At 43.4% G+C, this 13,064-nt stretch overlaps 1 protein-coding gene across 1 annotated transcript in view; it reads right to left on the bottom strand.

Moving 5' to 3' along the window:
* Positions 1 to 13,064, bottom strand: part of LOC102377274 (aldehyde oxidase-like) — a 73,031-nt gene that overhangs the window by 48,321 nt on the left and 11,646 nt on the right. Inside the window, exons 6-11 of the mRNA XM_014522792.1 lie at positions 9,605 to 9,666; positions 9,071 to 9,164; positions 4,981 to 5,051; positions 3,654 to 3,798; positions 2,330 to 2,422; positions 1,749 to 1,900 (exon numbers count right to left, since the gene is read on the bottom strand). Coding sequence (XP_014378278.1) covers positions 1,749 to 1,900; positions 2,330 to 2,422; positions 3,654 to 3,798; positions 4,981 to 5,051; positions 9,071 to 9,164; positions 9,605 to 9,666 — 617 coding nt within the window. The remainder of the gene's footprint in view (positions 1 to 1,748; positions 1,901 to 2,329; positions 2,423 to 3,653; positions 3,799 to 4,980; positions 5,052 to 9,070; positions 9,165 to 9,604; positions 9,667 to 13,064) is intronic.

Genomic DNA, 13,064 nt, shown 5'->3' with positions numbered 1-13,064 from the left:
CCCCACGAGGCCCCATCCCCTGCCTGCTCCCCCAGCCCCCCCTGAGCGCTGCTGACATCTGCCTGCTCCCCCAGCCCCCTTCCCACCCCATGGCTGCCCTGCCCCAACTCCTGGCTCTTTTAAAAAAAAAAAAAAGCCCCCACTCATCAGCTGCTGCCAGGCCGAGGGGGCGATCCCTGTTGCCCCCCCACTGCCCTACACTGTGTGGGGGGCTCTGCCATGAGCCCCCACCCTGCTCCTGCTCTCCCAGCCTCTCCATGGCTGCCCACCCAGACCCAGATCCTGGTTCTTTAAAAAAAAAGCCCCCACTCACCATCTGCTGCAGTGGCCTTGGGGCTTCAGGGGGCTTGTGGCAGAGCCCCCATGCAGCACAGGGCAGAGAGGGGTAGTAGGGATGGCCCTCACATCTGGCAGGAGCTGGTGAGTTTGGGGCTTTTTTTTTTTTAAAGAGCCAGGGGCTGGGGCTGGGCGGGGCAGCCATTGATGGGGCTGGGAAAGTGGGCAGGGGATGGGGCCTGTCCGATTCGGAGATTCAGCTGATTTGGCAGCGGCTTAATCTCCAAATCAGATTCAGCAGAATCAATTCAGGACAGTGATTTGAATCACCAAATTGAATCACTGTCCCCCGAATCGTCTGAATCTGAATCCAAAGTGAATACTAGCTGCTTTACAATTTCAACCCATTGTTAGACATGGGAGAAAAGGTGAACTTATCTTCTTTAAGATAGCCCTTCAGGTATTTGAAGACTGCTATCATGTTCCCTCTGCATTATCTTTTCTGCAAGGTAAACTTGCTTATTTCTCTAGACTTCTACTTATATGACTTGCCTTCCAAGCTCTTTATAATTGATGCTGTCTGCCTGTGGATCCTCTCTAAATTCTCCATGTCCTTTTTAAAATGTGGAAGCCAGAACAGCGCACAGTATTGTGGATGAAGCATAACCAATGCCAAGTAGTGGCATGATCACCTCGTGTTTTACACCTAATACTCCTACTGATATAACCCAAAATCACATGCACTACTTTTGCAGTTGCATAATATTTCTGACTCATGTTGCCTGTGATCCACCAAGACTCCAGGCTCTTTCTTTGCAATCCTGTGATCCATTTTGTATTTGTGCTTCTGATTGTTCTTCCCTAGGTACAGCAATTCACATTTGTCAATACTGATCTTCATGCTATCGTTTTACTCTTGTCCAGATCTTTCTGAATTATACTCCTAGCCTCCAGCATGTTAACAATACATCTCATTTTTGTCACTATTTGTAAATTTGCTCTGTTTCAGCATCCAAATCAGTAATAATCATGTTGAACAGAACTGGACCCAGGACAGACCCCTGTGTAACTCCACTTGAAACCTCCATCTATTCTAACATGGATACATTTATAATTATCCTTGCTTGTAGCTATTGTGCCATTTGTCCATCTGTCTTGTAGCAGTTTTGTCTAGCCCATGTTTCTCTAATTTATTTATGAGAAGGTTGTGTGGGACTTAAAAGCCTTGCTGAAAACCAAGAACACTATATTCAGTGCATTCCCTTCATCCACCCAATTCGTTACTTTGGTGAAGAAAATTATTTTTTTTCCTTCTGTCAGGCTAGTGTTACTTGGATTATATCTTCTTTATCCATTACACATTAATGTTTAGAACTTTTTATGTTAACATTTCTCAATTAGCTTCCTAGATATCTGCAATTCAGTTTACGGCTCTGATGCACATGAATTTGTTATTCAAACAGGTAACATACTGCAATGTTTCTGATTTGTGGTCCTCCCAGAGATTTTAACTGCTGCAAGAGAGCACAAAAGATTTTTGTCTTCTCCCTAGGGAGTTCCAAGACTGCATTGGTCAAGATGTCTTTCACTACAGCCAGGCTGCAGGTAGCTCCTACTGTCAGTCCTGAAACAGAAATATATCTGAAGAAGAATGGGTGCTGTTGTAAGCTATACTAGATTTTTTTGGTCACACTTCATTGCAGCTCAGAGACAAAAGTACAAATTACACTGCAAGTTATACTATATAAAAGCAAAGTCACATATTGTAAAGCAGAGCAAGATTTGGCTCAGATGCAATGTCAGATCTCATATAAGTGGATGCAATTCCTCTAAGGTCAATCAAATTGCATCCATTTGAATTTGGCCACATAAAATAATGTCTATAATTTATAAAACAGATGTTCAAAGTTGTATGAAATACTTCAAATGTTATGTCTGTACTATGCCTAATGCAGCTGATCAATTTTCCATATGTACGCACCTAATACATCATTTCAGTTAAAGGGTTAGGGCTTATAATTTAACATACAGACTAAGAAAATCAGCAACTTACCATCTTTCTTGTAACTCATAATGCTTAACTCTAATACTCTTGTAGGAGAAATGATAACTGGATGAAAAGTCCCTTTAAGTTTCATGTCAAGTCCTAAACAGGAAAAAGTATTCCAAGGTTTAGATAAAGAGATGGAGATGGCACCAACATTTTCAGAACTGTCATTATGACAAAATGCTTCATTGAAGTTCCTAAAAATGTCTAAATCCTACCACAGCTTTTAACAACACAGGGCCAGTTTGTGCCACTGATTTTAATGGCACAAATGTACCCCATTCTACAAGTAACCTTACCGAACTCAAAAAGACTCTAGGAGACTTTTTTGCCATGAGCAAAAAAGGCAAATGCAAGCCAATAATAAAGAGATATATATCCCAAATTACATATTTAACCTTTTCAATTATTACTAAACAGTCTTTATTTACCCAGGTGAGGAGCATGAATACAAAGAAGCTGAAGAAAATGCTTTAATAATCCTTTAAGTCAAGGGTGTCAAACTCCCCTTCCCACCAGGGCCTCTGGCCATATCCAAACCATGGATGCTCCTGCCAGGCCAGATTCAGACTGTGGGGGCTCCTCCCAGGCCAGATCCACAGAGACAGCAGCAGCTATGGGTCTCAGCCTGCAGCAAGCAGCACAGGTCCACATTCAGGTGGTGGCATGGGTTGGTGATCAGGCAGTGTGGATCAGGGGGTTGGAAGTGGCACAGTTGGGAAGTGGGAGGTAGTGTGGGTTGGGGATTGGGCAGCAGTGTGGGTCCAGGGGTGCGAAAGAGTGCAGGTCAGGGATCAGGTGGCAGTGTGCACTGGGGAGTGGGTGACACTAAGGCCAGGGAGAGCTGTATATGTATAGTCCTTGCTCACACCTCTGCTCCTGATGGCCATGTCCACTGGGTTGTAGAGACCTCAAATTCTTTGGCAGGCTATGCTCACTGGCCATGCTCCCCAAATTCCAGTAGCTGCTGAACTATTGGCAGGCTGGCTGGAATGATTCCATGTGCCAGATTTGGCCCATGGGCCTTGTGTGTGATACCCCTGTCCTATAGAGCAGGTGAGTGCCACAGGGCTGGTCTACAGGCTGGATCAAGGCTGTGGGGTTGATCTTCAGGTGCAATAAGGTACACCAGACTGGCCCCACAGGCTAGATCTGACTGTAAACCAACCCCACATGCCATCATAACATGGAATTAATTATCCTAGAAATAAATTCAGAAAACAGATATGAGTCTAATTTTTTTCTGGCAGATTTTTCTGTATTCATTGTTTGATTCTACCTTGCCAGCTCTGATATTTCCAACAATAAGAAGTGCTCTGGGTTTACCTACCTACACCAGTATTCCCTACTGCTAGAGGTGCTTTGGGATACTTGTCTTTCAGTTCCAGAAGTTCCATTAAACTAATAGGGGAAATCCATGTAATTCTCTCACCACGGAAAACCAGAGTAGATTTTTGCAGATCTTCAGCCATTCTCTGTAGATGAAACAAATTATTCATATAAGTGCTAAAAAAACACTAAAGTAGCTGAAGAAAATGAAAAATAATGCTGGAGAGAAAATTAACTGAAGCAAAACTTTTCACAAACAAACATCCAGAAATAAATAGGGAATAGAACAAAGTTAAAGTGTATTGACCCAGTGACAGTGTCACTACTATCTAGTACAAGTGTGAACATAGTCCAAACCTCCAAACATTAAGTGATGTGAGTAGTAATTAGTCATCTGAATAATTGTATTATAGATAATTGGATTAGTCATGTAAATACATCAATGACAGGATAGGGACTCTGAGGATATTACTCAGCTAGCACAGAGCACTGGCATTTCATTATTTTGGGGTCAGATTGTCCTAACATTATTGATAATATTTATTCATTCATGTAGTGCCACTAATATTCACATGAGCAAACACTATAAAATATGAGTATGTTTGTAGAACTTGGCTCATAAGAACAAGATTCTATTCCTATTTCTATTCTATTAGGTGCCTAAGTGGTATTTAGGGGTTAAATACCATCCTATTCCACTTTGCTTGAGTGCCTGAAAAACAATTAATGCAAAAAGCAAATAAGTCCTCCTCTTTATTACTGTTTTTGTGAGTTGGCCTTAAGGCTAATATGCAGGTGCATCATCACTTTTTTAGGGACTTGAACAATGTAGAAATAGGATCTTGCCTCAAGTGTATTTACAAAAACCTAATTTTCCTAGCATAGTGTTAAAATATAATTTAACGGTTGCCCTATTAATGCAGAAGTGTAGTTGTGTCATTCACATTTGTATGACATTGTGTATACATACATATCTTGGTATGGGCTTCTAAAATCTGTACTCCATATTTTATTTTTTAGAAAAAAAGATACTTGTAAGACTCAGTTCAGCCCTGATCCTTTAATAAGACCTGTGGAGGAAGAAAGCTGAACCTGGGCAAAGCCCATTAAAACCAAAAGACTTCTGTATAGGTTTATCTGCCTGGGTTGAGCTGCAGAATGAAACCCCTACATACCCCAATAGACTGCATATCTGGATTTTTGCTAAAAGATACTAAAACCATTCAAGATACTGCATATATCTCCAATAAATATATGACATAACAAATGAGATGTACTTAGCATATTATTCATAATATCCGCAAGCTAAGCTAGGAGTAGATTCTTACTATTAATTCAGGTGGAAATATAAGATCCTGAGTTGCATCCAGGAGCCACAAGTCATCTGTGGTAGACAGTTCTGTGCAAATCTTAAGAAAAAGAAAAAAATCCCAAATACTTCAGTGTTTCATTTTCAGCCTTAAACTGCAAAACTGCTTTGTTGTTGGAAGAAGAAAAACAATGCAGAACTTGAGGATCTTGTTGAGTATAATGGTTCCCTTACAATTAAAAAAATAGTTCTGATAATACATAATCATTGCTAGGCATTTTTTTACTGTAGTTTATGTGCTAATCGATTCCATAGCAACCAAAAGATTAAACAGGGGCCTTGTTCATGACAATATTATACTAGAATTCCACTAAAGAGGAGCACAATTGTTTCATTGATGCAAAAATTTCATTATGAAACTCAGGGAAGGCTAAAATAAAAGTCACAAACCCAGAATATAGCAAGTGTCTGGAAATATGCAAGCAAATTAAATCAATCAAATATTCATACTGTTCTCTCAGGCTTTAAGTCTGCAAATGTTTATGCACATGAATAAATTGTGAGTCAATAGTTGGAAGACCTCATGTTAAAAAAAATACTGTGCTTATAGTGTTAACCAAATATTTTAAAAAGCAATAGGAGTAAATAAACACTGCCATGGACCAAAATAAAAATACTCATAATAAAATATTACATTGCATTATAAAACATTCAAAGAAAGAAAGAAAATGAATACACATGGAAAAAACTCAATCCTGCCTTTCCAAAAACGCTGGAGATTTGCAAATTGCTCATTTTATCTCCATGGAGCAGCCTGAAGTCACCCAACAAGAGCTAGCTAGTATAGCCCAGAGTTAAGTTTCATGTGAAGTGGTGTAATTTTGGGATGCTTATGTAGCACTTAGCATGAGTTAACAAGCTTTAATGTGCAGACACTCATGTTTTAAATGGTGTAAATGTAACATGTAACTTCACTCTCACTGATCTACAAGTATGACCTCATTTAGAGCCTTTTACGGCTAGGCAGCTTGGAAGTGGTTAATATCTGGAAAACTGTAGTGAGATCTGCATCTGTTTTTGGGGAATAAATAAAAAACATTCTTGGCCATTGTTGGTACATGATTATTCAAGAGCATCTGAGGATACATCAAAATGCAAAACTGAACAACCAGTAGACCCTGATCAAGGGAGTTAATATAACCTCTTTTTTGTCTTCCTGAAAAACTGTAGCCTACAACAGATAGCGTGGCTCTTGACAGGTAATTCAGGTTGACCAGGCAATTCATATGCAGGACAGACACTGCATAAACAGCTGAACTGTATCATGTGGGTGCAACAAAAGATTTAATTTCTAAAAAGAGCTAATTGATAATCTCTTATCACAGAGAGATGTAGCGTGATATAGCCATGAAGATACACATTTCTTTATGTTCATGGGCCTCCCGAGCCAGGGGGCCATTAGCCCCCACAGCGGCCAGTCAGCAACCAGGGGGCGTTCCCCCACAGCTGATTGCGTCGACCGGGGTAGGGGTGTTGGGCTAAAGTTAATTTGTCTTTATATACTCTTGACTTTGCCTTTATAATATCCTTTATTGCAGGAGTAGGCAACGTTTTTTGGCTGGAGTGCCAAAAACCCCACAATGTCTACCTTGGAAGGTGCTGGAGTGCCGACATGCCGGAGCCTGGAGCAGCTGTTTGCAGCCTCCTGGCTGCAGCCAGCCCACGGAGCTTGCAGCAGGGCTTGCAGCCTCCCAGCTGCCTGCTGGGAGCAGCCTGGGCTCCATGGCTGGCAGCAGCTGCTTAGAGTCCGAGCTGGCAGTGGTGTGCCGAGCAAAATGGCATTGTATTCCATTTTCGGCACGTGTGCTAGGGGTTGCTGACCCCTGCTTTATTGCTTTGTTAATTATTCTAATATTATAAAAGCCTAAATTCATCTGGCTGGCTGTCTGCCTGTAATGCTGTGTTCGCGCTGTGACTGGCTGACAAACAGCCAATCACAGCGCGAAGAAATGTTCTGACAGAAGGCAGCTCACCACCATGATGGTGGGGGGAGAGGCCCACCTTGCTCCCTGAAGGCAGAAACAAAAGAGCGTACCTGCAGGCAATGCAGGGGGGAGGAGAGCAGGCCTGGGCCCAATGTGGGGTTGGGGGGAGTGGGCCCACGAGGGGGAAAAGCCAGCCCACCGCAGTGGGGGGCATGCCAGCAGACCTGGCCGGATCTGACCACAGCAGCAGCTGGAGGAGGGACGGAGCGGGCCCCCTCTTCGCTTTGGGCCCGGGCCCACTCCTCCCCCACCCCCCTCACCTGCGTCGGCCCCAAGCCTGCTCCTCCTGTCCAGCCCAACACGGCAGCTGTGGGGGGAGGGGAGGAGCGAGCCTCCTCCCTCCGTCGGGTCAGGGCCCACTCCTCCCCCCATCCCCCTGTGTCAGCCCTGAGCCCACTTCTTTCGTCCCCCGCTGCTGCTGTTTTGGCCTGGGCCCACTGCTCCCCACCCCATCCCTCTGCCATGGTAGGTCAGCTTCTCCCCACCCTTGGCCCTGGTCCTCTGCCACATTGGCTCTGGGCCTGCTCCTCCCTTCCACCCACCACTGCAACGGGGAGGGGCGGAGCAGGCTTGGACCCCAAGCAGCAGGAGGGAAGGGGGAGTGGACTCGGATGGGTGGGGGGGACCCGGGCTCCATCCCCACCCAGTCCCCACCCCCATCATTTTTGACAGGCAATTGGCTAGTTATTTTATAACCAATATTCATTTTAGTTTGCTCAAATAACTGTGTAACTTAGCCTTAGTTGAGACTCCATTTTGATTTTTACATTGCTTAGCATAAGTGTAACAGTCAATTTGCTTTGTGATTTTGTACGTTAAACATAGTACAAGAGAAGTAGTATGTATACAAGGCCTGTACTATGTCTGGGATGTTTGAAAAGAAGTAATGAAAAAATAAACAGTGTGTGTGTGGAAATACGTTGAGACAGTCTGTCTTGCAACTCAGACTAGAAGGTTAGAAATAGCTTTCTGTGATTTAACAGCCAAAGGTTATAGCAATGTCCAAAGATCAGCAGTTAAAGATTGCAAAATATAAGATCAGGTTTTGTTTTAATGGCTGAATAAATTGCAGACAACACATGGAAGAAATTGCAGACCACAAAGCTGAAGAGTTTGTCAATCATAACATCGTAACTGAAGAGGAGGATCATTTTGTCATCAAGGGGACATGACACAGTAAGACCCATAGACTTGTATGGGGAACAATTACTATAAAGATGGACAAGAACAAAGAAGCTTTGGGTCTGCCCTGCAAACAAGAAGCAGCATCAGAAAAAAGCATCCAGCAAAGACCTGGCTTCAACCTCGTGGTTAACTTGGCTGGCTACCAAGCTAACCCGAGCATCTTAAGGACTGGTAATATCTTGATATGTGCAGGACTGTCTATATGTATGCGAATAAATGGGTATGTATGTATGAGTATATGAGTATGTATGTGTGAGTGTATGAAATAGGAAACACCACCTTCTGTTGTTCTTTCATTTTGTTTTATGTTTTCAATAAATGTGGCACTCCCGACAAGCGCCACATCCCAATAAGATTCCTGCTTGTTTTTAATTCACACTGTACGCCCTGTGCATACAATAGGGGGGTCCCCCTGTGGCCAATCACACCGATGTGGAGGTGCCAGCAATGCACCACTGGCACTTCCGGGCATGCCATTGGCACTTATGGGCCTGTGTGATCAGCCATGGGGGAACCCCCCACCCAGTCAGCATGATTGGCTGTGGGGGAGACTGCAGGGATTGCTTCTCCTAGTGCCTCCACTCCCCAACTAGCGCTCTCAGGGGGGGCTCCAATGCTCTCACCTACCCCACCACCCATCACCTAAGTGGGGAATGCTGCTGTCAGGGGGTGAGCACCAGCGCTCACAGGGGGTGCACGTGCACACCCGTGTGCACCCTCTATGTGTCTCCACTGCTTATGTTACTGACAAAAATCTGAGCTGAATGGATTTAAATGTCTTAGATGCAGATCCATCTTCTATGAAACAGATTACCATTCTTTCCCTTTCAGACGATTTATAGTAGAGTTAGATGTAAATGAGATATAAATGAAAAATACTTACCTCATTTTCCTCCTCAGGAAATGAGGTCACCTTTTCTTCATCCAAGCAATTGTTCCCTTTGTTGCTGCTCACTTGGCAACAAACTGATTCCTGAAGTAGTGATATTACACACAATCTCATTTAATACATTATTTAAAATGAACTATACTCAAAATGTTGTCAAAATAAAGAAAACAAACTGGATCAGAAGAAGAAAGATTATTTACTCAAATTCTTTCAGAAACAGTAATCTCATGGCCAAATATTTCAGACAGAAATGTTGTTTAAATTAATGGTAGTCCTTTAAACTGAAGGGATTGAAAAGGGAGTTAATATGTGAACCCAGTCCAGACGCCATCATATGGGGTCACAGAATAACGCCATTACAACACTGAGAAAAAAAAATAAGAGAACTACCTCTGACAGGATCCCACATTCAGTACCAACAGTTTGCACATGTGATTTTGTTCATATCTGCAGATCTATAGTATATCTAAAAGGGAAGTGTTTGGGAATTCACCTGGGATAATAGCTAGATAATTTCTACCCACCTTGCAGAAAGTCTTGCAGCTTTCTATTATTGGTCTGTATCCAGTACAGCGGCACAAATTACCTGATTTAAAATAATAATTAATTAAAAACATTCTAGACTTCTATTTGCCATATTAAAATGTTTTAGAAGCTGAAGTAAGTGTGGATGTGGACTCAAAATGACAAGAAATAAAGTTTTTTTGTTTGGAGGACCCTTGATAAGACAGATTTTTCATACTATGTGAGGTCAAAACACTGAACATGATCATCTTGAATAATAGCTTGACACGTGTGAGGTGAGATACTGTACATGATTCTTTAATAAAGAAAGTTCTGACTAGAATCCACTGAACATAATATATTGGTATTGTGATTACTAGTTAGCTGCAGTAATATCAATGGATATCCAGAAAGATTGGTATTTCCACATTAGTTTTGAGAGAGAGAAATTCCCACTTGAAGAGTTCTGAAAGAGTTCAAACTCAGCATTGGAGAATGCCGTCTTTAGTATAAACTGTATTTACTCAAATCTAAGATGACCCTACATTTAAGACAACCCTCCAATTATTACAGTGGACATGGGAAATTATAAATTTGTTTTAATTTTTCATGTTTGGAATCTAGTTATTGGAGGGTCCTCTTAAATTCATTCCTCCCACCACTGCCATCAACAAAGTAGTGGCAGGGGAAAGCAGCGGCTGGGGGGCAGGTAGTCTGCCATATGCCCCTTATCCCTCCCTTGCCACTTGCCCCCTCATGCCTGTCCCCCTGCCATCCATCCCTCCTCATGCCTTTCTCCTCCTACCACTTGTAACCTTCTTGTGCCTGCCCCTTCCCCCTAACAGCTGCAGCTTTACTTGCTCTGTTTCCACTGGGGCCATGGAGCACCTGGCTAGGCCAAGTAGCAGCAGCAGCTCTGACTTCAGCTTCCAGTCCCAGTTGGGACCAGAGCTGCAACAGCTCTCCTGGGTCCTCTGCGTGCCTCCTTCCCCATGCTCACTCTGCTCTTTGCATCCCTTTCTCTGTGCTCCCCTTGCACTGTGTGCCCCTTCCCTGTGCTCCTTTCACTGCATACCCCACTTCCCCTACACCTTCGGCATCCCTTTCCCCATGACCTATCTGTGAACTCCCCGCACTTTGCACATCCCTTTCCCATGCTCTTCCCAGAACTATGCATCCTTTCCCTTGTGCTCCCTCCTGCACTGTGCACCCCCTCCCCATACAGCTCTCCTGTGTTCCCTTCCCTGTACTCCACATGGCCCTTCCCCCGCACCCCCATTGCTCTATGAGTCCCTTCCCGTGTTCCTCCCCGCACCACACTCCCCTTCTGTGCTCCCCTTGCTCCATACATCCTTTCCCAAACAATCCTCCTGCTGCCCTTTCCCTGTGTTCCCTCCTTTCCCCTGCACTCCCCTCTACACCATGCACCCCTTGCCACGTGTCCCCTTTCCCTGTACCTCCTTTCTCAGTGCATCCCTTCTCCTACAATTCCCCTGCGCTCTGCCCACACCATGTGCCCCTTCCTGGCCCATGCTCTCCTATACACCCACTACCTGCCACATACACTACTTCAGCTCCATCTGGAGTTGCAGCAGCTGCTTCCCTGGCCTGTACTCAATTCTAAGATGAGAGGTTTTTTCCCCTCATGTTGAATGGGGGGAAAAAACCTGTCTTCAGTTCAAGTAAATACAATAATTATCACTCAAAACAGCTTCTGTACTAGAAGACTGGAGGGTAGCCAATGTCATGCCAATTTTTACAAATGGCTCCAGAAGGGATCCAGGGAATTAAGACCTGTGAGCCTGACCTCTGTTTTTGGTAAACTATTAGAAAATATAATAAAAAATAGGATTTTCAGGATCCTAAATAGGATGGACAGGTCCTGCTAGGAAACAGTCAACATGGCTCTTGTAAAGGGAGTTTACGCATCTCCAGTCTACTAGAGTTCTTTGAGGATGCCAATATGCATGTGACTGAGGATGTTCAAGTTGATAGAGTATATATGAAAAAGGTTTCTTTTTTTATAAAATTCTGCATCAAGGGCTCTTACTGAAATTAGACTGTCACAACATTAGAGGTAAGGTAAACTCATGGATTGATAACTGACTAAAAGACAGGAGTAGGTATAAACAGTTAGTTCTCAAAATGGGGGATGTTAAGCGGGAGGATTCCCTAAGCACCTGTGCTATGACCTGTACTGTTTGACATAATCATAAATAATATGGGTTCACAGTGAGATGGCTAAGTTTGTGGATGACACAAAATTATTCATGGTGGTAAAAAGCAAAATTGACAGCAAAGAATTCATAAACTTCAGAGGAGCTCATAAAATTGAGTGAACAGACAACAAGATGGCAGATGAAGTTCAATGTTGATTAGGGCAAAATGAAGCATGTGGGAAAAATAAACTGAGATGAACATACATGATGATGGACTCTATATTATCTGTTATTGAGCAAAAGATCTTGGAATTCTTGTGGCTAGTTCTCTGAAATATCAGCTGTGTTCAGCAGTAGTCAAAAAGGCAAATAGTATGTTAGGAATTATAAAAAGGAAACTGAAAACAAAACAGAAACTGTCATCATAAATCAATGATAATCCTACACCTTGAATACTATGTGCATTTCTGTTCCCTTACCTCCTAAAGGATATAGTAGAACTAGAAAAGGGACAGAGAAGGGCAACTCAGGGTCCAAGCAGCTTGATAGCCCAGGTAATACCCATGCCCCAATCAGTCCAGTGGCTTACTAGCCCAAAGTAGCTCCCAAGGTGAACCCGACCACCAAAGCAGTTCATGGGGCTTATCAGCATACAGCAGCTTATAACCCAAATCAATCCCAAGTTTCCTTGCCCTGAAAAGTATACAAGGAAAAAAAGAACAGTGCCCAAGTTGCAGCCTCCCAGCTCCCTTTATAACTGTCCCATGCCTTTTGGTGAGGCACCTGTCTCCAGGCTGCTTCTCAGCCTTGTATAGACATTTAGGTTCTTCTGGGAGACTTGCTGCTGTCCCAAGAGAAATCCCGAGTGCATAGATGTTCCAGCTTTTTTTCCCAGAGTTAAAATGGCCTCTCCAGGAGAAAAATAACCTGGAAACAACCAGTGTTAAATCACTTCCAGAAGAGCTTCTCCTGGGAAAGCGAATGTCTGTACATGCTCATACCACAGGCTGACCATGGGCAGTCTGGGTTAGCCAACCAGGGCTGCCCTATGCACTACTGCCTCTGTTACTGTGTGGACTAAGGGAACCTGAAGAGCATACTGAGATATGTGCATAGCACCGCCCACCAGTGTCTGCAAGCTCTCCAGTCTTGAGGGCCACGGTACTGGAATGTATACATGTGACTCTGGGTAAGATTTTTTACAAGAAGAACAAACCTGGGAGAATTTTCCCAGATTATTTGAATGTGTATATGCAGCATCAGTCAAGTTGGTCATAGCTCAACTCAATCCCCTCCAGCTGCCTTCTTTTTTGTGCCTCAT

This window comes from Alligator sinensis, unplaced genomic scaffold (genome assembly GCF_000455745.1).
Source record: "Alligator sinensis unplaced genomic scaffold, ASM45574v1 scaffold258_2, whole genome shotgun sequence".
Taxonomy (NCBI): domain Eukaryota; kingdom Metazoa; phylum Chordata; order Crocodylia; family Alligatoridae; genus Alligator; species Alligator sinensis.
This window is presented reverse-complemented; position numbering and strand designations above follow the sequence as displayed.